The 23,842-nt window shown below is 50.5% G+C and overlaps 1 protein-coding gene across 3 annotated transcripts; it reads right to left on the bottom strand.

Annotated features, from left to right (window-relative positions):
• Positions 1 to 1,798: 1,798 nt before the first annotated feature.
• On the bottom strand, positions 1,799 to 12,526 carry SLC25A38 (solute carrier family 25 member 38). Of its 3 annotated transcripts, XM_040479848.1 has the most exons (8): positions 12,114 to 12,522; positions 7,435 to 7,725; positions 7,194 to 7,310; positions 6,626 to 6,711; positions 5,739 to 5,918; positions 5,335 to 5,503; positions 3,758 to 3,924; positions 2,387 to 2,634 (listed from the first exon to the last, which is right to left on the bottom strand). In XM_040479848.1, exons 2-8 carry the CDS (start codon positions 7,499 to 7,501, stop codon positions 2,512 to 2,514), a joined length of 909 nt encoding a protein of 302 aa, XP_040335782.1. In that variant the 5' UTR covers positions 7,502 to 7,725; positions 12,114 to 12,522; the 3' UTR covers positions 2,387 to 2,511. The 3 variants fall into 3 exon arrangements, with proteins under 3 accessions (XP_040335784.1, XP_040335782.1, XP_040335783.1); XM_040479849.1 differs by lacking the exon at positions 7,435 to 7,725 and having other exon boundaries at positions 6,626 to 6,710; positions 7,150 to 7,310; XM_040479850.1 differs by lacking the exons at positions 3,758 to 3,924; positions 7,435 to 7,725 and having other exon boundaries at positions 1,799 to 2,634; positions 6,626 to 6,710; positions 7,150 to 7,310; positions 12,114 to 12,526.
• Positions 12,527 to 23,842: the final 11,316 nt, after the last annotated feature.

Genomic DNA, 23,842 nt, shown 5'->3' with positions numbered 1-23,842 from the left:
CTGTAGTGACTGGCCTGCGTTCCATTCCTGTCCCAGCACACATCTGTCCTACGTGACCTCCTACTTTCCCCAGCACAGGGCCTCCCGCACCTAGGTCACCAAGCCCTGGTGGCTTCAGGGTCACTGAGATTAGGATCCTCCTCTGCCCTCTCCCATACTCCTCCATTATTTTGAATAGGGTATTTACTTATTTATTTAACATTTATTTTTGAGAGCGAGAAAGACACAGCACAAGCAGAGGGGCAGAGAGGAAGACACCAAATCCAAAGCAGGCTCCAGGCTCTGAGCTGTCAGCACAGAGCTGACACAGGGTTCGATCCCACGAACTGCAAGATCATGACCTGAGCTGATGTCAGAAGCTTAACCAACGGAGCCACCCAGGTGTCCCTTGAATGGGACATTTCAACCTAAAACCTAAAGTATAAACATAATTAAATTTATATGCATCACAGGTTGAATTGTGTTCCTATGAATGTGATCTTATTTGATGATGGGTCTTTGCAGATACAATCAAGTGGAGGTCCTTCTAGAGTAGGGTGTGCCCGAATCCAGTTACTCGTGTCCTTCAAAGAAATTTGGACACAGAGACAGATGGACAGACGGGAGGCTTTCTGGAGATGGAGGCAGATTGGAGTGACGAGTGTCAAGAATTGCCAGCAACCACCAGAAGCCACAACTATCCTCCCCTGGAGCCTTCAGAGAAAATTATGTCCCTGCTGACATTTTGATTTGAAGACTCTTAGGCTCCAGAACAAATTTCTGCCAGAGGCTACCCAATTTCTGGTCACTGGCTGTGCGGCCCCAGGAACCTACCACAATGCAGCAGAAACATCTGCTCTTTTAACCCTCACCATCGCCCTAGGAGGTAGGGAATATCCCGATCCCCGCTTTACAGGAACAGTTGCAAAGTGTGTCTAAATAAGTAGAGAACCAGGCTTTCCATCTGGGCCACCTAGATCACAGCCCATATCCTTAACCAGGAGACCAATCTTCTTTCTGCTGTCTGGATAAACGTATGGCTCTTTCCAAAGTTGAAAAGCTGATAGGAAAGCCTGGGTACCCAACTCAAGTGGCTACAATAAATAAAACAAACAATAACGTGTGGAGGAGGATGTGGGGAAATCAGAACGCTTCCGCACTGCTGGTGGGAACGGAGGATGGTCTGGAGTCTGGGAGTTTCTCAGACGGTTAAACACCGCCACCACATGATCCCGCAGTTCTCCTCCTAGGCACATACTTCTAGAAGAGCAATGAAAAGCTAGGTCCACACAAACACTTGTATGTGAACGTTCACAGTGGCATTATTCCTAAGAGCCCCAAAGTGGAAACAATTCAAGTAGTCCTCAACTGAGGAATGGATAGTACGATGTTATGTGGCCACGCACACAACAAAGGACAGTGCTGAACGTGCCACATGGATGAACCTCAAAAGCGTTACGCTAAGCGAAAGAAACCAGATGCGAAACTACAAACTGTACGACTGCATTCATAGGAAGCGCACAGTAAAGGCAAGTGATGGACGGAAAGCGATCAATAGCTCCCAGCGGCTGGGGCTCAGAATGAGATCTTTAAATCTGAGATCTTGGGGGCTGAACGTGTTCTAAAACGGATCCGTAGTGATGGTTGAGCCCCTCAGTGAAGTTACCAAAAATCACGGATTGGTTTATTTGAAATGAGGGGATGGTACAATGTGTGAAATAAAGCTTTTTAAGAGATGTTTAGGTCGAAGGACCTATATGGGTCAAGAGCCAGCCGCCTTGGATTAATTTGGTTATTTTAGAACACAGAGGGGACACTATTGAGGTTTTCCAAACAGTTTTCAATGATAAAGTGCTTCACTTTATTTATGTGAATTTTAGCAGCAGGAAAAAAAAAAATGCCAGAACAATTCAGAATTAAAACAGGGCTGAGGCCAAGAACAAAAAAACGTTATTTGGACACTTAGAGGCTAAGAAGCCACCGTCCCCACTTCTTTAGAGGCTCTCCAGGTGATTAAGTAACCACCAGTTAAGTAACAACATCTTTTTTCCCCTCGTCCTAACAGCACCCCAGACACAGCCTTCAGCCTGGTGACAAGGACCCCTCTCCCAGCAGATGGGCTTCCCCCACTGGAGCGCCTCGGCCGCAGCGCCAGTCCGCGGATTCTCTGGCGGTGCGATTCCTTGCCCAAGGACAGATCCAAACAGCAGCCTGGTGTAGGTGGGTGTAGGTGAAGCAGAGCTACCTGACAGAGCTCTCTCCAGAAACCCCTTTTTAAGAAGTCCTGCAGGATGGGCAAACCCTCTCCTAACTCCCTAGCGCGCGGTACGCATCAGTAACACCTCTTTCGGGAGATCCTGAAGGCTTGAGTCGGGCCCATCTATTCTCTACTCAAACTGGGTAACTGAAGGTGACGTAGCTGCCTGGCTTTCCAGACAGGACATCCTCTAACTCCGGGACAGTGAGACGGAGCAGCCCTCGGCAAGAGCCGGGCAAGGCAACAGAGCCCATCTGTCCCCAGGCCCCTGTCGGTCAGGACTTCAGGCCCATCTTGGCCATCATCTCCTCGTAGACTGTCCATGCCATTGCTGCCATCAGAGTTCTGCGGAGGGCCCGGGGGACGCCACCTTGGAAGAAGCCACGCAGCCCATAATCCTACAAGGAAAATGAACGTCAACACTCTGGAAGCAAAGCGGCAATACAATGAACACCCCTAGCACACAAGAGCGAGGGTCTCCGTTACCCCATTGTTGAGTCTTCATTACTTTTATAGATAATGCCAAGAGTATGAATAATGGACCCAAGAAGGCAATGAACTTGAAAAGGTTTTTTTTGGCACAGTTGCGAAGCTTTCTTGCTTTATCCAGGGGAATGCATTTCTCGGCTGAAAATCTTCATCAAGGGTTGCCTATACCGCTGTGCAGCTTACACAGCTCAGAGGCACCAAGCGCCAGCTGGCGGCTGAGTCCCAGACCTCGGTCTGCATGCCAAGACCTGGGCCCTGGCTCCAGGCTAGAGGAAAAGGTGCCTTTATGATGATTTGTCTGCCTGGAGGGAGCTTCTTTCCATAGTTTCATAATATAAGAATTAGAGACAAAACGCCTGTTACTCCTCTAGAGCAAATTTCTAGAAACAAAATAATGTGTTTGTGGGGTTTTTTGGGGACTCTGGTTCCTCCTAGGTCCTTGATCGGATGACTAGACCCTCCCTGCTCACCTGATTCAATAGGTCTGGGGTGGAGCCCAGCAATTCCAAGTTGAACGAATATAACTGGTTGTCCTAATGTAGTCAGTTTCCCCCACCCACCACCAAAAAATCCCCGCAACCAACCATAGGTTTTTAGCAGTGATTTCAACCTTGGCAACACCTTGGAATCACTAGGGAACTTAACTACTGATCTGGGCTTCACCTGCTCCCAGGCATTCAGATATCACCAGCCCAGATTATGATCTGGAAGTGAGGACTTTTCTTTTTTAGTTTATTTATTTATTTTGAGAGAGAGAGAGAGAGAGAGAGAGAGAGAATGCAAACCACAGAGAGCGAGAATTCCAAGCAGGCTCCACACTGCCAGTGTGGAACCCAAACTCATGAACCGTGAGATCATGACCTGAGCTGAAATCAAGAGTTGGACACTCAACCGGCTGAACCACCCAGGCGCCCCAGGGAGTGGGACGTTTTTAAAGCTCCCCAAGTGATTCTATTGTGTAAAGGGCACAAGATACTGCTCTAGAGAGAGCCGTAACCCCAATAAGAACCAATATTTACTCCATAGCCTTACTTTGAAAATGAGGGTCACCGCCTGGCCAATCCACCGAAATTTCACTGGGGTGAGCTGCATATGAGTTTTGATGACATCCGCAGGTTGAGTTACCAGGGAGGCCAGAATACCAGCAAAGATCCCACAGCTGAAATTTACAACAGGAATAAGGGCTGCATCCAACTGGTCTGAAATAGGACAAAGGCAACATTCGGTTACAAATAAATCCCACACTCAACTCGGAAGTATCCCTACTAAGTTGACCACTAATCCTTCCCCAAAGTTAGAAGGATGTAGATTCAGACAAGGTTAAGAAATAGACATTTAAAGGTACACTATGTGTAGATGGAGTAGTGGGAGTTAAAATTCGCTTTTTTTTTTTTTTTTACAACTATCGCCATCATAATTCATTCGGGCAAGAATCACGGGCTAAAACATATGAATGAAAGGAACAGGATGTTTTATATAGATGTATGCAGACTCCAGGTATCTCCCCAGTGAGACGCTTACAAATGACAAAAGAAAAAGTGAGTTTTTCAGTGGAGACACTATCTTGTCCAAGTGATAAAAAGTTAGTATCGCCCACAGTGGGTCAAACCAATGTCATGAGCTTCCTGACATGGAGATATTTAAGGGTAAAGGGGCATCCCTCCTGCAACTTGCTCTTAAACAGATGGGAATAAACAATTATACACATAGAGAAATCAAAAGTGTACATCCAAGCTCCCTTACTGCCCTAACTTTCCATGACAAAATGAAGGCTGTGACCTGCAGTGTCAAGGCCCCCGGTGCCTTGGGCGGAGCAGGAAGCCTCCTAAAAAGCACCCCAACTGTACTTGATCACCACCGTCATGATGGCACGCCAGCTTTCCCACTTACGTGACCTTGGTTGCATATCCTTTCTCGAATTATCCAGAGACCCCTTATTGAACACAGGTTCATGCCACAGAACGTGTTTCCATTAGCACCTGGCTCCGCTTGGGTGAACGTTTGCTGCCCACTGATTGTGTCCTTGTCGTATCCAAATGAGCTTGCTGGTGGGGTGGGTGTGCCAGCACGCCTGAGGTTTGGCACCTTTCTCTCCACCCCAACAGAGGCTCAAAACCACTCTTAACTGGGAACACAGCAATGGAGGTGAACTGGTACTTTCCTTCCAGCTCCTACCCTACTGGCGGTTCCCAGACTTGTCTGATGAGAATCCCACCAACTGCTTCTTGAGGAATAGACTCCCAGGTCTTGTTCCAAAGCTTCTGATGCAGGAGGCCCTGGGCAGGACCCAGCAATCTAAAGATGGGGTGACTCTGCAAAGTATTATGGCAGGACTTCTGCGAAACACGCTTTACTTCACCGCCTACCCCACTCAAGATTTTTAGTACTACCAGTACTCTGCCATAAGAGACTATAAACTGGAGGGGGCAGGGACCAAGTCTATCATGACCACCACTGCATCCCAGCACCTGACATGGCTCAGTTCCTAAAACTCTGCCAAGAATCTGGAGTTGCTAAGAACATTAAACAGTGTCACACAGCAGAGGAAGCAGGGAGGATCTGCGGTCTCAGAGCTCTCTCTTCCCCGCCACACCTTCGACCGTCCGTACCGTGGGTCATGATGTTTTTGGTCTGGTTGTAAAACATCAGGTAGATTCCAGAAAAGGGTGCGTCACGCAGAAGTGTTGCTGTCAGGCCACTGAAGAGTCCCCGGTGCCCCTCGCTGCGATAGATGCTCTTCAGGGCTGCGTAGATGCTCTCATAGCCATACCTCCCGCTCTGCAAGGGAAGCACAGGACCAGTGGCTGGCAGGGCGGTCCCGGGCTGGAGTAACAACCAATGCGACTCCAGGGTATGTGGCATTACCGGGGCACCGGGGGCTCTGGTTCCCACGTGGCTTGGGTTCTCTGACCACAGCAGCCTCTATTTTTGATTCTAAATCGGGGGTGGACATCGGACGGCGGCCCAGTGCCTCTGGTTACCCAGCCTTGAGGCCTAGAGCAGTCAGACTCACCTCGTAACGGGTCTTGATCACAGTGATGGGTGACATGCAGACCCCTGCAACTGAGCGAGAGCCCACTCCCAGGATGACTGACTCCAGGGCGGTTGGTGGATGGCCTCGCAGAAAGTACTGCTTCAAGGAGTAGAGGGTGCCGAAGTAGATACCAATGCCGGGGACACACCTCACAATGGACTGCAGAAAACGTCAGAGGGGGGGAAGAAGTCAAAGGCTGACACAGTAAGACACCGTCTTAGCCGGCTTTTCCCAAAACAAGGCCAAGGTTTGCGTGCCAGTAGTCGACTGAAGGTGCGGAGGGACACCAAGAAGAGAAAGGGGAAGTGAGAGACAGGAGGGAAGGCAGCTGACAAAGGGCGTGTTCCCTAAGCCACTACTGCCCCGGGCAACTCAATCCCTTTGGGGAACTCTGGGAATCTTGGTGTAGGGCGCCTCCCTGTTACCCCGCCATCTGAGGAGGGTGAGTGAGAGTTTTAAGCATCCAGTGTCATCTTCCGTCGACTAAAGGGCTGCTGCGGGCCTGGGTGAGCGTTAATTTCCTGGCACTTCCGGCAAAGTGACTTCCTCACTTCCGGCAAAGTGACTTCCTCGGGCCAGGAAAGCCGGCAGGTAAAGAAATGCAGGTGTGGCCTGCGTGCTCTGAAGGGCAAGGACAAGGACATGCTGGCAGCTGAGGGCACCAGCTACATCTGCTCTGCCGCTTGCCCCCAAAGGGCATACAGACGTCCCATTTCCTTCCCTGAGCCCTCAGAGCTAGCAGCAGGAGACCAACCGAGGACCTCGTAGGACGCTCACCTATCCTAACGAGAGGATACGTGAGGTGCATGAGAAATGGCTGGCTATTACAGCAAAGGGTGCAAGAGAAGACCCAAAACGCAGCTTACGGGAGACATCCCTTTCCAAAGGCCCAGAATGCTCTCCGTGCGAACCACCTTCAAGAGAAGAGCCAGCATCCCAACACGCCTGGATCTGAAAGCCGACAGAACGGAGACACAGATGAAAAAAAAATGACTTAGACCCCCATCCTCGTAAAAGAGCTCCCCACCCAAAGACCGCTTTGCGGGACTTCTTTCCTAAGAACGCTCAGGAGTCTCGGCAACACCTCTTGGGGTAACTCCGAGTTCGGCTACGTTCGTGGTTTGGCGCGTACATGTCGATCTGTGCGTTCACACTGGAAAGGATGACCTCCCATTTTGCATGCGTGTCGTATACTTCCCACAGTGCCAGGCCCAGTAGGGGCATAAAAGAGCCACTTAACATTTGTATTATTTCCAGAAAACCACCCACACGTCTCGTAGCAGACAGCACAGTTAAAACATTACAGGCTAGCACGAGAAAATGCGAATGTCCCCCCATTCAATTAACAGGAAATGTCGAAGAAAAGGTGGGGTGAAAAGTTGGGCCTGGCCCGTGTTGCTCTCGAAGCATCCAGCAGGATGGGCATTGACTTAACATTGCTGAGAGGCAGCGGTGTCTGCGAGTTTTGAGGAGGTCTAGGGGCTGGAAAAGGAGGGTGGAGCAGGTCCCACTGATGGAGCCACACAGGAAAGCTTTGATCACCGGATGCAGCTGCAGGCAAGAGAACGCTGGGTCAGCAACTCTGTCGCCAGGGGCCTCAGCCTCCTCCACCCGAGACCAGTCAACTGCTCTCTAGGGGTGGCTTAGAAAACCGTCCGGTGGTGCTCTGTATTACCTTCCCACTTCAGAGAAGGGAAAAGTGTTCCCAGGAACGAACAGCGCTGGCATGGTGCGCAGAACATAATATCCTGCTGTTGGGATCTCTCCAGCCCTAGTGCTGAGAAGGAGCCAGGAACATCCTGCGGAGCAATGTCTATCCACGTTCATCTGTGAATCAGGCCCCCAACCACACCTCCCTCGGTCTAGCTAGAGACAAGTTTTTGGCCATCTCCTTATCTTCACAGAGCAAAGTCAACTGAAGGGGAGTGTCTGAACCAAGGTCACCGGGGTCTCTTGGTTATCAAACCTGTAGATATTTATAGGAGCAAGACAGAGAAATGAAACCGCAAGTTCAGTTTCAATGTAAGACATGGGCTACTTCCTGAAAAACCTATGAACTTTCTTAACTTAAAGCTTTCCCTTTCTCTCTCCTATCCACGCATCTCCCTGCCACCTAAGCAGATCACAGACAGTGCACTGGACCAGCAGCCACCCCCGGGTTTGGTGGCTCTCCTTTAAACCAGGACAGTCGCGCACGCTGGCTAATTTAGAGGTACCACCAGAAGGGGCAAGGGCTAGATGTACTTCCTCGGAGCCCGACACACTAGAGGTCTCAAAGCTTGCCTCGGAATCCACTCGATCACAAATGTGTGAGGAAGGCACTTGAAAAAACCCAACCACGGAAGAAAAGCCCTCTTTTCCAAAGGAGACACTGGGCAAACTCCATCCTAAAAGACTTTCCTTCTCTCTCCTCATTAAATGGCATTCGCACTATTATTTTTCAATAAATGGTACGCTGTGGCCCTAAGACGCGATTAAGATGAAGTCACCGGTTATACACACAGAGCCACCAACCCAGAACGAAAATGTTTGTAACCTGTGGTTATTTGTCCCCCAGGGGACAGAGATCACCCCACGTTTCTAGCAGACGAGCACGTCTCCCATGATAACTGAACCCACTTAAGAGACGAAATTAGTTCAGAAGATAAATACTGGAGGTTATAACTCTGTTCAAGCGGCTTGCAAAGTGTCGAAGGGGTGACAGAATTAGTAAGACAACACGTACGACCAGGCAAAACGTATACCTCACCGGTCTGCCGGCACACCATTCCCTGTCCCGCCATAAGGGGTGTCCTGCTCCTTCCGATAACCTGGAAGCCATGAGTAAAGGGCACAAACAAGTGGCATCCTCTACTCTGCCTGGCAGTGAGCCTCGAACCCCCGTCTTTCCAGCCCGATGCCCCATCACCTCCCCTCCCTCTTGGCTGGTCACCCCTCAGCCCCCACGACTTGCCATCCGGCTAAAGGTACCCCTCTCACGCTCACCAAGGATCCCTTTCCCACCCCGGGCCTTCTCTTACTCTTACTCGGCCTCCTCTGGGACACATTTCAAACAGCTGGCTGCCTCTTGGTTTTCGGCTCCCCTCGCCTTTTCCCTCAGCCAGGGTGGTGGCGGTTCCTCTTATCTCCTCCAGCCACAGCCCCTCGGGGGCCACCTCACCCACACCCAACGCCCACACCAACGCCCACGGCCAAGCCCAGCACTTCCCCCCAAACGCCCCCAGGCATCTACAGCTCACACTCCAAAATGGAAACCCGGCCAACTGTTGCCCACACTCTTGCCCCCACTCCACCCCACAAGATATCCCAGCAGCACATTTGGGAGTCGCGTAAGACTCCTCAGCAAATGCAGAAGGAAATAGCAGATAAAATTAAATTTCCTTATAACCTGCGGCCCATTGACAGTTGAGGCCGGCAGAGTTCTCCAGGAACTCCCTGCGGTCTTAAAGATGTTAACACTTTGCTGGAGGGAAAAACAACCCTAGCTTGACCATAGCTAGGCCTCCAGGCTCCGGTGCGCCTTTTTGCCCTGAAGATGTCTCAGGAAATCTTTCTTGGCCGTCAGCTCCGGACCCCACCACCGCTCCAAAATCCCATCAGCTGTACCGACTGCTTCAGGACTGAGTCTGGCTGATGACCCTCAGTGTCCCCAGAGCCTGGCCCCGTGGATCTCAGTGGCCTCCTCGGCAACCTCCAGCCTCAACCCTACGAAGCCACCCTCCCCTGAACTGGAGAAGCACTGGATGAGGCATCTGTGCATAGCACCTCAAGACTCACAGCCCTTTGAAAAGCTAAATCTTTAAACCCATTTTACAGACGGAACTGGAGCTCACAGCGGTTATGAATGTGTTCTAAGTCACAGGGTTTGAAGCCACTGGCTACGCTTACAAGGCCTTCCATGAATCGAGGGGCCCCTGCTTTCCTTTTTGGCTTGTGTTCTCAGCCTCCTCCTCCCTCTTGCATAGGGCGCAGCCGGAAGGGATCCTCTGCCTTCCTCTAGCCTTGGAAAACCCCATCCTAGCTCCTCTTGCCTCTGATTCATCCGGGGAGGGGGGGCCTCTGCCCAGATCTCCCCTGCTGTGGGAAAGCCCCGAATCCCTGCCCCCACTGGCATTCAGGCTCCTCCTCCAATACTTCCACTGCACCTGAGCCCACCTCCCTTGGGTCGAGGACAGAAGAGGCCACTAGCTGTCCTGTTCACCATGGTACCTCCGGCACCGACCACCGAGCCTGGTGCACAGTCAAAATGGGGCCCCACAGCCAAAAATGGATGAGTCATGTCATCTACAGGAAATCTGCATATGGCTCTCCCTTGAGCACAATTCCATAGGATAAGGGTTAGTGGGCTCAGCCCGCCCCTTCCCAGGACAGGCTCCCTTCAGCCCTTTGCTCCAGTAAGGCCATAGGAATGACAAGGTGCTTACAGCTTCTGAGAAGTTCTCGGTGCGCCTTCCCCAAGGCTCTCGCAGGTATTGTCCGGAATTTGTTTTCAGGCTGCTGTCCTTCACATGCATGCTCCAAGTACACCCCCTCCCCGCACTGTAGCAACTATTTTATGTCTTTATTTTCACAGCACAAAGCTTGGAGATGTTATTGGTTTAATAAGTATTTGAATAAAGAATAGAGTCCGTAACTTCTTTAACTTTGTAAACTTCCAGGTCCATTAGCACACAGCAGATGCTAAATATATACCAGCAGTATAAACTAACCTCTAATAGTTAAAACACACACACACACACACACACACGTAGTAGCATTATTTAAAAAACAAAAACCAAAAAACAGAATTGGGGCACCTGCGTGGCTCTGTCCTTTGAGAATCTGACTTCAGCTCAGGTCATGATATCACAGTTCCTGAGTTCGAACCCTGCCTCTGGCTCTGCCCTTAGCCCAGAGCCAGCTTCAGATTCTCTGTCCCTTTCTCTGCTCCCTCCACCCCACTCACACTCGCCCTCTCTCAAAAATAAACAAACGTTAAAAAAAAAAAAAACTAAAAAAAAAAACAAAAAAACCAACCAGAATTTACACTTTTTATTTGAATAGGCTTAAGATCTTGTCCTATGGCAAGCACATCCTTTGAAGGCATGTTTGATTTTCTTTTCAAGTTATTCAAGTTAACAACAAGGAGTAACAATTTGGTTTTTTGAGGAACCGGGGCAAAAACAACCAAATGATACACAGTACACAAAAGCATAAGCATAGGAGCGCCTGGGTGGCTCAGTCGGTTGAGCATCCAACTTCGCTCAGGTCATGATCTCGCAGTTCTTGAGTTCCAGCCCCGCGTCGGGCTCTGTGCCGACAGCTCAGAGCCTGGAGCCTGCTTCGGATTCTGTGTCTCCCTCTCTCTCTGCCCCTTCCCCGCTCATGCTCTGTCTCTGTCTCTCAAAAATGAATAAACGTAAAAAAAAAAAAGTACTTAAACAGATAGTAAATAGATTCCCCAAGCAATTTACTCCCCTTTAAAAAACTAAATCGTAAATCCAATTCAGATCTCGAGGTCAGAGCTGAAAGGAGATGTAGAACCCCAGTGATGGCCTTTTTTAAGGATTAAAAAAGAAACGAAACAAAACACCTCTGACCCCGCCCGCCAGAGCTAGTAGACGAAACCACAACCTCAGGGTGAGGGCGGACAGCGCCCCCGCCCCTCCCAGCACTAAACCACGCGGCTTCCCGCCTGCACACCCCGCGAGCGGTAACTCCGGCGGCCCCGCCTCCGTCTCCACCAATGGAGGCCCGGCGGCACGACCACTGCAGCCAATCCAGACGCAGGGGGCGTGGCCCCGCGGCCAGGCCTGTCGCTCTAGTTCCCCGCCGGCCGGGAAGCGGAGACCCAGACCGTGACTCCCGCCCGAGCCGCGGGCGCAGTGGACCCACGTCGCTCCAGCATCCACCTCTTCTCAGGCTTGTTGCTACCAGCGGTCTTTGCGACGGTCCAAATACCTGCCCGAGCGCCCTCCCCACCACGGTCACTCTGGGAATCGAACTCAAAAGCAACGTCCGGTAGCGCTCTCACGTCGTTCAGTGTCGCGCGGGCACGCTCGCCGACACCCTCAAGACCCCGGCAATTCCTTGCCCACTCTACCCAGACATCAAACATCAGCGAGACCTTCGCCAGCCGGTCCTAAGGAGGGCTGCAACTGCTCTCCTCCCTCGCCCCACCCTTTTCAATTCCCTTAGTCAATCCATCCCTCCTGCGCCACGTCCCCAACCTGTTCTGCGCGCATCTGGAGAGCGGAAAAGGCTCCCAGAGGGCCGCTGACCCTTGGCAACCTCCAGAATATCCCCCCCCCCCTCCCCGCCACGAGCCAGCGGTCCCGGAGCGGCCAACCCCTGCCTCCACTCCCCGCAGTTTACCATAAGCGTCTCCACCCTGTCTCCGACATCTTGAGGCTGCAGGAGCGCCGGGCGTGACTTCTGAATCATTGGAGACGAGGCCGGCAAGTGAGCCGGGCTCAGTGTGCCGTCAGTGGGAGCTCGGGCCAGCGCTGGCGACCCCGGGGGGCGAGGGTGACGCGGCCGCAGTGGTGGGGCGCCACGCGGTCAGGCGGCGGCTCTGCCGTCCGCGCCCGTCGGGGGCCGGGCCCGCGCTCCCACCGCCCCTGCGTGGCTAGGCGCGCCGCCCCGGGAACTTCTCGCCGCTCTTCACTCGCTCCGCAGAGGCCGTGGCTCTGCTCTCCCGCCCATCCCGCCCTGTAACACGCTTCTGGACCCCAGAACAGGCAGGATGCACCGGGACGGGGGTGGAGAAAGCCGGAGGAACTGCACGGAACCGTGGGATTTCGCTTCCGGGGTTGGACGCCGCGGGTCTGGAGCGGGTGAACGGGTTCGCTTTAGTGCCACCTAACGGAGACGTCCAGAACTGCAGGGCCCGCGGTTTCCCTGAGCTTGAAGGCGCGTCTGCGCGGAGGCCTCCCTCCAGCTGCAAGATTTGAGCTGAGCTCCTTTCCAGTAGAGACTTGCCCTGCCCCGTAAGGTAGCCTGTAGCCTTCCGTGCCTATTGAACTTCAAGTGTGGTTCGTGTGCTTGTGGACCAGCATTTTACATTGTATTTAATTTTAGTTAATTTGTATTAAAAAACGGAAGCACTGTGGAATAACTTTCCGTTAAACACTTTATTGTCTTGGCAGACGCGCGTTTCCTCTTGAACGCTGGGAATGTAGCCTAGGAATTGACCAGTCTTGTTAAGAAATCCGTGCACCACATTTCAAGACTTACAGCAATATGGTAAAATAACTTATTAATAATCGTTATATTATTACGTTATAATAATTATATTATTATTATATTAACCTGATATTTTGGATATATCAGGTTAGGCATATTATTAACATTAATTTTGCATGCTGCTTCCATCTTTTTTTTTTTTTAACATTTATTCATTTTTTGATAGAGACAGAGTGTGAGCAGGGGAGAGACAGAGAGAGAGGGAGACACAGAATCTGAGGCAGGTTCCAGGCTCTGAGCTGTCAGTACAGAGCCCGTCACGGGGCTAGAACTCATAGACTGTGAGATCGTGACCTGAGCGAAGTCGGACACCCAACCGACTGAGCCGCCCAGGCTCCCCAACTTTTTCTGTTTTTTAATATGGCTACTAGAGTTTCAAATTACACGTGTAGCTCACACTACATTTCTTTTGGACCACGCTGGTCTGGATGTTTCAGATCATGGTTTATCTCTCATCTGGACTGTGGGAATGACCTTTATGGTCTCCCACCTTCCCATCATTCCTTGTCTGGGAGAGACCTGGAAAAGTATTGCTACTGGGATCCTGACACTCCTGTTGAAAACAGCAGGCACACAACTTCAATGTACCTGGTTACCTGCAGAATAACTTTTCATGACAGTTTTTGCTACTTTCTAGCATTCATTCTCCACTGGGGGGAAATGTAGGTCAGGAAAGATACTTATAATTTAGGGAGCAAGATGCTGTTATTTGAAGGCTTCATTTCTGTGTTATTAAGGCACAAGGAACAGCAAGAAAGTAGTTCTTTATCTCCAGAAGGGATTAAGCAAAGCATAAACATTAAAAAATTACATATACAGGGGCACCTGGCTGGCTCAGTCTGACTTCGGCTCAGGTCATGATCTCACAGCTCATGAATTTGAGCTGCATTGCTCTGTGCTGACAGCTCAGAGCCTGGAGCCTGCTTCCAATTCTCCCTCTCTCTCTGCCCCTCTGCCACTCATACCCTCTCTCTCCAAAACGAATAAGTGTTTTAAAAAACGTAGAAATACATATACAAATCTGGCTGGTGATTGTTAAAAACTTTCCTATCCCTCGTTCTAAGGGCAAGGCTCATTTTCTTTGTGCAGTGTCAATATCTAAGCTAAAACTTTTATTTTTAAGTAGAAACTTAAAAAAATTTTTTTAATGTTTATTTATTTTTGAGAGAGAGACAGAGCCAGAGCATGAGCAGGGGAGGGGCAGAGAGAAGGAGGCACAGAATCTAAAGCAGGTTCCAGGCTCTGAGCTGTCAGCACAGAGCCCAACGCGGGGCTTGAACCCAGGAACTGTGAGATCATGACCTGAGATCATGACCTGTGAGATCATCATGAAGTCAGACTCCTCACTGACCGAGCCACCGAGGCGCCCTGAAACTTTTATTTTTCACTAGAATTCACACCCAGTGCAGAGCCCAGCGTGGGACTTGAACTCGCAACCGTGAGATCAAGACTTGAGCTGAGATCAAAAGTCAGACGCTCAGCTACCTGGGGCACCCAGGTGCCCCTGAAACTTCTTTTTAAAGCAACAGCTACATTTTCCCCCAGAGGGCAAGGGTTTCTACTTTTGAGAAACAGAGTGGATTGGCGTATTTCAGAGACTGTTCTTGGCCACTCTGGGAATGGGGGCCCAGAGTGAAAGCCCCCTGCCCGCTGGCCGCCCTACCACCAGCAGGTATGTGGGCTTGGTTCCGGGCTCAGAAGAAGTGGGCTGGCTTTCAAGCGTGGTACGTGCCTTCCAGCTTTTCCTCCTCGGTATCTGTTCCCGCCACACTCCCAACCCTGGAACCCAGAGTCCTGCCCCGCCCCCCAGCCCCTCCAAACCCCCTCCCATGTTCTTGGAGATTGGGAAATGTATGAGATAATGTGCAAGAAGCATTACCCATTAGAAGATGAGGAGGGTTTGGGAGCAATACTTAATGGCAGAACTTGGAGCAGTGAGTTAAAAAATAGAAGAAAAATATATGGTGAAAACATGGTGTGTGACCTGAGTTCAAGACAAGGTCATTGGGGCGCCTGGGTGGCTCAGGTGTTTGGGCGTCCGACTCTTGATTTCGGCTCAGGTCATGATCCCAGGGTCTTGAGATCAAGCCCCGCGTCGGTCTCTGCGCTAGGTGTGGATTCTGCTTAAGATTCTCTCTCTTTCTCCCTCGGCCCCTCTCCCCAGCTCGTGCTCTCCCTCTCAAAAAATAAAAAAATAAAAAAATTCCAAAAACAAGGCCATTAACATCAGGCATAGCTTTCCTGACTTGTTTGCAGTCGGCGGAAGGTGATTTTTGCTTCTATGACCTAACATCCCCCAGTTACACAGTAAGTCTCCCAAACCCCATCTGGCCCCTTTTGCTGAGTTGGGTGTTAAGATTTCATGATGCTTGGGGCACCTGGGTGGCTCAGTCGGTTGAGCGGCCGACTTCGGCTCGGGTCATGATCTCACGGTCCGTGAGTTCGAGCCCCGCGTCGGGCTCTGGGCTGACGGCTCGGAGCCTGGAGCCTGCTTCGGATTCTGTGTCTCCCTCCGTCTCTGCTCCTCCCCTGCTCATGCTCTGTGTCTCTCTGTCTCAGAAATAAATAAAAACACTTTTTAAAAAAAATTTAAAAAAAGAAAAAGATTTCATGATGTTTTCCCATCCCGGCGACTGTAGTCACTCTCTATCCAGGTTACATAACACCCTCTTAAAGTTTTATTCACAAGTTTTATTGACATCTGGAGTTTCCACCATCCAAGAAGGAAAAGGCTGGCAACCTGGCATAAGCATGCGAAACTGGGTGGGAGAGGCAGAATCTGCTCCCAAGGCAGCTTTGGTTCCCTGCCTTCCAGGGCCTTCCAGGGCCATGCACCTGTGTCACTTCCTTGGGGACAGGGTCGCTGGAAGGGTGAAGAGTCCACAGTGAGTTGTCCCCCATGCTTCCGGGAAAACCAGCCCAGGGAGACTTTTCCTGTCTGCCTGGAGCCAGAGCTGTTCCTGGAAATGTCTAGATTCCCTTTACTGTCGTCAAGGCAACCGGCCCCCTTTTGCCCTTGGAAGCCGGGAGGGGGTCAAGAGGGGAGACATGATGCACGTGGCAGGCCACAGTCCCCTCCCCTCTGATGTGGAAAATATTGAGGTTAGGAGCCCACAGTCAAGAAAGAATTCTTTTTTTTTTTTTTAAATAAATTTCTTTAAATTCAAGTTAGTTCACATACAGTGTGTTACTGGTTTCAGGAGTAGAATTTAGTGATTCATCTCTGACTTACAACACGGAGCGCTCATCCCAGCAAGTGCCCCCCCCCCCACCCCCCTCCCCCGATCTGGGGCTCCCCCCCCACCCCCCTCCCCTCCAGCAGCCCTCAGTTTGTTCTCTGTATCTAAGAGTCTCTTAGGGTTTGTCTCCCTCTCCGTTTTTTATCGTATCTTTCCTTCCCTTTCCCTATGTTGTGTGTCTTCAATTCCACATACTTCTTGAGACGCCTTCGGTGAGAAAAGATGGTTTTACTAAAGCCCGGGGACAGGACTGGTGGGCAGAAAGAGCGGCGCTGGGATCACGAAGAAGAGTTGACTATAGACTTGAGAGTTGGGGGACGCACAGACAAGGGGAAGTTTCCAGACAGGCTTTTCATAAGCTACAGAAGACCTAGGGGGTCCTGGAGGCCCAGTCAGCCTCGAGCCAAGGCTGTTCTTCCCCCTCGCAAAGCATTACCAGTCAAACAGTGAGGGGTTCCTGGAGAGACATGCCTGCCTCGGCTGTTTGCCAGTGGGTTGCAGGTTATAAGGAAATGTAATGACATCTCCGTGTTTTTGCCTTTGTTCTTCACATCCCCTTCCATCTTCTTGAGCCTCTTTACAGCCAGTGGCCTCCCAGAGAGGTGAACGGGTGTTACGATGGTTCCATGGCATAGCCCGTGGAGGCTCCTCTCCATTTGAACGTCCCCTCCCATCCCAAACAGTCTGAAAGAACATTCTTCAGAATCTCCAAGGGCCCGGGGCTGCCCTCAGCAGTGGCGGAAATCCTCCTCTGTGCCTGGTCTTGAAGATGGGCACAAACCCACAGGGGGAGAAAAAGATTCTAATGGCTTTCCCAGGAGCTCTGGCAAAGAGAATGGTCCTGTTGCTGTCTCGGGCTTCGCCAAGAGAGAAATACCTTTCTTCCTCCCGTGCCAGTGATAAAATTATGAACTGGGGTTTGTGAGCAAATGGCTATGAAAGAATTCTTAAAAAGAACTTTTTTAATGTTTATTTATTTCTGAGACAGAGAGACGCAGAGCATGAGCGGGACAGGGGCGGAAAGAGAGGGGGACACAGAATCCGAAGCGGGCTCCAGGCTCCGAGCTGTCAGCACAGAGCCCGACGCGGGGCTCGAACTCACGGACCGTGAGATCATGACCCGAGCCGAAGTCGGACGCTCAACCGACTGAGCCACCCAGGCGCCCCAAGAAAGAATTCTTGAGACGTCGTTGGTGCAAAAAGGTGATTTTATTTAGGCCCGGAGACAGGACCCGTGGGCAGAAAGAGCGGTGCTGGGGTTGTGAGGAGTGACTGATTACATGCTTGTAAGTCTGTGGAGGGCAGGGGGACAGACATAGAGTTGGTTTCCAAGGACTTCTGGATGCTGATAGCAGGATCTCCAGGACCCCGAAGATTTAGCCATTGTTAAGATAAAGTTGCCCTTAGTTTTTAATGACGTGGAAACATTAAGGCATTAAGGCAGCCATAGACTTCTTGAGGAGGTCACGCGCTGTGGGTCTCTGGCATCTTTCAGTGGGCTGCAAACTATAAAGGGACTTAATTTAAGCCACAGTTTTTGGGCCTTTGTTTCCCTCATCACCTGCAGCCTCACCACTGAGCGGAGGATGACCGGGCTAGGAGACAGAGCAATGCGGTACCGCTATTCATGGGCTGGTCTCCGAGAAAGCAGTGAAACAGTAGGCTGTGTGTGTGTGTGTGTGTGTGTGTGTGCATGGAGTGCCCCTGCAGAGTGGGAGTCCTGGGATTCTACTCCAAGGCCCGAGATATCAGGGGCAACGGAAGAAAGAAGCTATAAAGCAAACCCAGGCTCTGTGGCATTCCGTGTTTAACCATCCCGTGGGAGCCACAAACCTCTCCCTCAACATTGCCACGAACCATTTCCCCGTCTTCTGCACCCATCAAGCCCCTCTTGCTTTCCTGCCATCTTCCCAGGGAGGAAACAGAAACTACATTGTGGCTACAAGTTCACAAACACAAGCACCTGTTTTCTCCCGGTCCCTGCCCAGCCTGAATTGCCCACAGGGGTGAGTGGGACCCACCCACACTTTGTGAACTGTCGAGTGGCCCTACCCATGCGTGGCGAGTTATCTCCGTCTTTGGCAGGACGGGCCTGTCAGTAAACAAGTATTCCCTGTGAGATGGTGAGTTTTACGGGTCAACTTGACTAGGGTTATAATTCCCAGTTATTCAGTCCTCACTATTCTAGGAGTTTCTGGGCAGGTAAATGTTCATCACACCTACGATCAGTGCACTGTAAGCAAAGGAGGTTATCTTCAATGATCCGAGTGGGCCTGATGTAATCAGCTGGAAGCCTTGAGAACAGAACCAAGGCTGCCCTGAGGACGAAGCAATCCTGCCCCAGGACGATAGCTTTAGTTCCTCCCCAAAGTTCCCAGCCTTGATGGTCTGCCCCGTGGATTTGGGACTTGCCAGCATCACCATTGCTTAAGCCGATTCCTTGAAATAAATCTATTCTATCCATCTATCTATGCATTGATATTACATATATATAATAGCTACGTTGATTACTATATTAATATAGTATTTTATATGTGTGTATATCCACGTAAATACACGTTTCTCTGGAGAACTCTGACCAATACACCTGGCTTCCCCTCCTTGCAGGACAGAGACTGTGTCCTCCTCCTCCCCGTGTGTCCTTGAGACCCCACGGAGGGAGAGTGCTAGTATTCAGAGAGGGTGGCCCATGGGAGCAGGCCAGGCCACCGGCATCCGATCCTGGCTGTGTCACCTGCTAGCTGTGTATTCACCGCAGCTTCCCCGTTTCTCAAATTGGAGATAAAAGTACCTACCTCCCAGGACTGCAGCAAAGATCAAATGAAATCACGTGTATGTAAGTGGTAAGTAAGAGGCTAATTAAACGTAGGCAATTATCATTTCAGTGGGGGCCCAGTAATTGTTTGCAGACTTAGGTCGTTACAGGCACGTTGGCTGGTGTTCCCTAAGTCAGGGGTGGCCGAACATAGCTCATCAGCATCCCACGTAGATTGTTTATGTTTGAACCCATAACCCATCTTCAAGCTTGTCACCTTGTCCTTGGATGAAAAAGGAACATCTGAGATTGGCCCATGAGAAGAGCAAAAGTAGAAAGTCCTGGGGCGCCTGGGTGGCTCAGTCAGTCAAGCGCCTGACTTCGGCTCAGGTCATGATCTCACGGTCCATGGGTTCGAGCCCCGCGTCGGGCTCTGTGCTGACAGCTCGGAGCCTAGAGACTGCTTCGGATTCCGTGTCTCCCTCTCTCTCTGCTCCTTCCCCATTCCTACTCTGTCTCTCCCTTTCTTAAAAATAAATACACATTAAAAAAAAAGTAGAAGGTCCTCTTTGCAATCGGGATGGCTACACGAGCCCCTATTTTCCGTCATAACCCATGGAATAACTCCACACCCGCTCCCTCCTCACTTGGACCCAGGCAAGGACACAGACCTCTTGAAGGTGATGCTCATGGTTCCTGTAAAGACCACATCGACACTGTCGTGTGTCGTCATGAAAAACAGTGGCGCCAGGGTGGGTTAAGTGTCAGACTCTTGGTTGGGGTCAGGTCATGATCTCACAGTTCGTGAGTTGGAGCCCTGCGTCGGGCTCCTCGCTGATAGTACGAAGCCTGCTTGGGATTCTCTCTCTCCCTTTCTCTCTCTCTGCCCCTCCCTGCTTGTGCTGTCTCTCCTCTCTCCATTCTCTCTCTCTCTCTCTCTCTCTCTCTCTCTCTCTCTCTCTCTCCCCCAAACAAACAAAAAACAGTGGCGTCTATCATAGTGCCCAGATAATCCACTATGGATATCCTGTGGGGCCAGATGAGGGGAGAAAAGGAAAGAAATAGTCACCCGGGGTTTCACTCCACCGCCAGCCTCAACTCAAATTCTGCTGAATCCGGCTTTCTCTCCTGGGGGAGAGCCCCGACTCCGAATCCCACACTTGTAGCCACGTGCCCTCAGGCACGTGACCACCTGGGGCGTCTGCGTCTTCACCTGTAAGATGGGGAAAATGCAGTATCTCCTCCTAAGAGTTTTCGTGAGCAATTAATGCAACCAAACTCCCGGTACCGGGTCTGGCACGCGCGAGGACTGAAGATGCGGACTTTTCGTCCTTATCACTTTTAAAATCCGCTGCAGTTTCCACTGCTCTTTAGGAGGCTCGGGGATCAGAGATGAGGTCCCTAAATAGGGTGGGTCGCTGAGGGGGCAGGTGGAGTCACTCTTCTCCGGGGAGTCCGTAGAATGGCGTTTATGTTCCTCTGGGCAGCAGTCACCGAGGACCTGCTGGGAGCAGCCACGGACTCACCAGCTGGCCTCGGGCGCCCTCCCTCCTCTTCGGCCAAGAAAAAGCCCATTCGAGCTGCCGGCTGGGAGGGTCCCCCGGCCTCACCCAGATGGGCCCTCCAGGAGGATCCCGGGCTCTCACAGGCAGACGCACTTCTCTGAGTCACTGGGAAAGTTGCCATCCTCCAAGCCGGGGTCTCCCCCTGTGTGACCCCGGGGAAAGAGGTGGGAGTCTTCCACCATTTGGACGAGACAGGAGAGCTGAGACAGGGAGGGGACCTCAGGCCGGAGACTGACCCTCGGGGTGGTGCGTGTCTCCAGGGCAGAAGGCACCTGACCCAGAGGGGGGTCCTCAGGATACCCCACTGCCCTAGCTTCCCACCTGCACCTCTTGGAATGGCCCCACACACCTCTGAGGGAGGGGAGCCGCTTCCAGGGAGGAGAAGAGGTTAGCTGCGTGAGGAGCGGACCGCCCACGAATTCGGGATGCCACGCTTTCTATCGACCGAGTAACACACACTAATGGGCAATGCACTGATTTGGGGCCGCTCCGGGGATTAGCCGATGAAAATCCTTCCCGTAAGATAAGCAAACCCGGCCCCTCCTCTGACTGCCAAGGTCTGAGATTTAGGTGGGATTTTCCTCTACGGTGTCATCTCCAAGGGAAATGGGGAGGGTCTCGAAGACTTCATCCGAGCGATGACTTCTGATGACTTCATCATCTGATGACTTCATCAGATTGGGTGAAGCCTCCAGCCACTCATCCAACACCTGCAGTTGCGCTGCGAATCTCAGAGCAGGATTTCTCACGACAGGTTAGATGTATAAAATCAGAAGTCTCCCAGGGCCACCCGGGTGGCTCAGTCCGTTGAGCGTCTGACTTCAGCTCAGGTCGTGATCTTGCGTTTCCCGAGTTGGAGCCCCGCATCAGGCTCGCTGCTGTCCGCGTGGAGAGCCTGCTTAGGATCCTCTGTCTCCCTCTGCCTCCGCCCCTCCCCTGCTCACGCTCTCTAGCTCAAAAATGAATAAACGTGAACAACAACCACCAGATGTCTTCCAGTGATGTCCTCCGTCCCTTCTAAGCTTCTACCCTTTTCCATTTGTGCTCCTTCAACCCACTGGGGAAACCTCAGCTCAAACTGACCGCTGGGGGGAGCATGAGTGCCGTCCCCAGTAGGTTCTGGCTCCCGGCCTCTGGGACAGTAGGATATGTGGCTGCTGGTGTTATTCTCATTTTACAGACTTGAAAACTGATGCTCAGAGCAGTGAAGGGACAAGCAGCCAGGAGCACAGTGAAATAATGGGAAGGAGTTGTGGAGAATGAATTCAAATGCTGCACTACCATCTACTTGCTGGCAAAAGAGCCCCCCGCCCCCCCCAACCCCGCAGGAGGGCAAGGAGGATTGGAGATCATTACCAGGCCTTTCCCCAGACTTAGGAGGCTGTCTGTCAGCGCGCCCGGGTGGCTCAGTCGGTTGAGCATCCGACTTCAGCTCGGGTCACGATCTCGCGGTTTGTGAGTTCGAGCCCCGCGTCGGGCTCTGTGCTGACAGCTCGGAGCCTGGAGCCTGTTTCGGATTCTGTGTCTCCCTCTCTCTCTGATCCTCCCCCATTCGTGCTCTGTCTCTGCCTGTCTCAAAAATAAATAAACGTTAAAAAAAATTTTTTTTTAAATAAAGAAAATAATAAAATTTTCAAAAACCCAAATGTACACCTATGTATTCTGGAGTCAAACTAGAAACTAAAACATAAAGAAATCCCTATATGTTTGGAAATTTTCAATTAATTTTTTAAAGTTTGTGTATTTATTTTGAGAGAGAGAGAGAGAGAGAGAGAGAGAGCGCACTTGGGAGTAGGAGAGGGGCAGAGAGAGGGAGAGGGAGAATCCCAAGCAGGCTCCTCGCTAACAGCATGGAGCCTGATGGGGGGTGGGGCTCTATCCCACCAACCATGAGATCATGACCCGAGCCAAAATGAAGCGTTGGAGGCTCAACTGACTGAGCCACCCAGGGGATCCTAAATTAATTTCTGAACAACTCATGATAAAAGGAATTCACAGTGGAAAGTGGAAAATAATTTAAGTTGAAAATCAGTGAAAATCTGTTGTATGAAAATGTGTGGGATGCAGTGTAAGTGGTGCTGAGAGGAAATTTTATAGCTTTAATGGCATCTTTCAAAACTGAACAAAGTTTGGAGCACCTGGGTGGCCCAGTCGGTTAAGTGTCCAAGTCTTGATTTTGGCTCAGTCGGGCTCTGTGCTTAGTGTGGAGCCTGCTTAAGAGTCTCTCTCTCTCTCTCTCTCTCTCTCTCTGCCCCTCTCCCCCACTTGTGCTGTCTCTTCTCTCTCTCTTTCAAAAAGAAAAAAAAAAGAACAAAGATTGATAATCAGTAATCTAAGTTCCATTTCAAAAAGCTGGAATAAAATAGAAATCAAACCTAAGGAAAGCAGGTAAGATAAAGCTAAGAGTAGAAATCAGTGTAAACACAAAACCAGAAGATCAACAAAGCCAAAACCTGGCTTTTTGAAAAGATTGATAAAATTGATAAACCTCATCAGACTGATCAGGAAAAAAAAAAAAAAAAAGAGGGAAAATACAAACTGCCAATAATAGGAAAGAAAAAAGAAAAGGACATTATTTCATATTCTCGTGTATTAAAAATACTATAAGAAGATATTAGGTACAACTACATGCTAATTTGACAATTTAAACTGGGAAAATGCCTTAAAAAGCACAACTTTCCAGAACTGAGACCAAGCAAAAACAGAAAATCTGAATAAACTTTACCTGCCAAAGAGACCGAACGCATCATGTGAGATCTTCCTACAGAGAAATTGCAGACGATCTCACAAATGGGCCTCGCCAAGCAAACCTTGAAGGGGGACATCACGCCCAATATTTTACACAAACTCAGAGAGTAATGGACAAAGCACTTCCCCACACATCTTTTGGAGGCCACATCTGACCAGGACATTTTTTTTTTATTAAAGCATAATTAACATACAGTGTCATATTAGATTCAAGCGTACCAGATTCAAGAGTTCTATACATTACTCAGTGCTCATCATGAAAAGTGTAGTCACGACCTGTCACCAAACAATGCTACCGACTGTATTTCTTAAGCTGTGCTTTTCATCTCCGGAACTTGTTGATTTCACAACTGGAGGTTTTTACCCCTTAATCCTCTTTATCTGTTTCTTTCACCCATCCACTCACCCACCGACCTCTCCTCTGACCACCAGTGGTTTGTTCTCTGTATTTAAGAATCTGGTTTTGTTTGTTTGTTTGTTTGTTTGTGTCTTTTTTCTTTGTTCATTTGTTCTGTTTCTTAAATGCCACATATGAGTGAAATCACATGGTAT

This window comes from Herpailurus yagouaroundi, unplaced genomic scaffold (genome assembly GCF_014898765.1).
Source record: "Herpailurus yagouaroundi ecotype Mexico unplaced genomic scaffold, PumYag 159, whole genome shotgun sequence".
In the NCBI taxonomy this organism is placed as follows: domain Eukaryota; kingdom Metazoa; phylum Chordata; class Mammalia; order Carnivora; family Felidae; genus Herpailurus; species Herpailurus yagouaroundi.
Note: the sequence above shows the minus strand (reverse complement) of the source record. Positions and strands in the feature narration are given on the sequence as shown.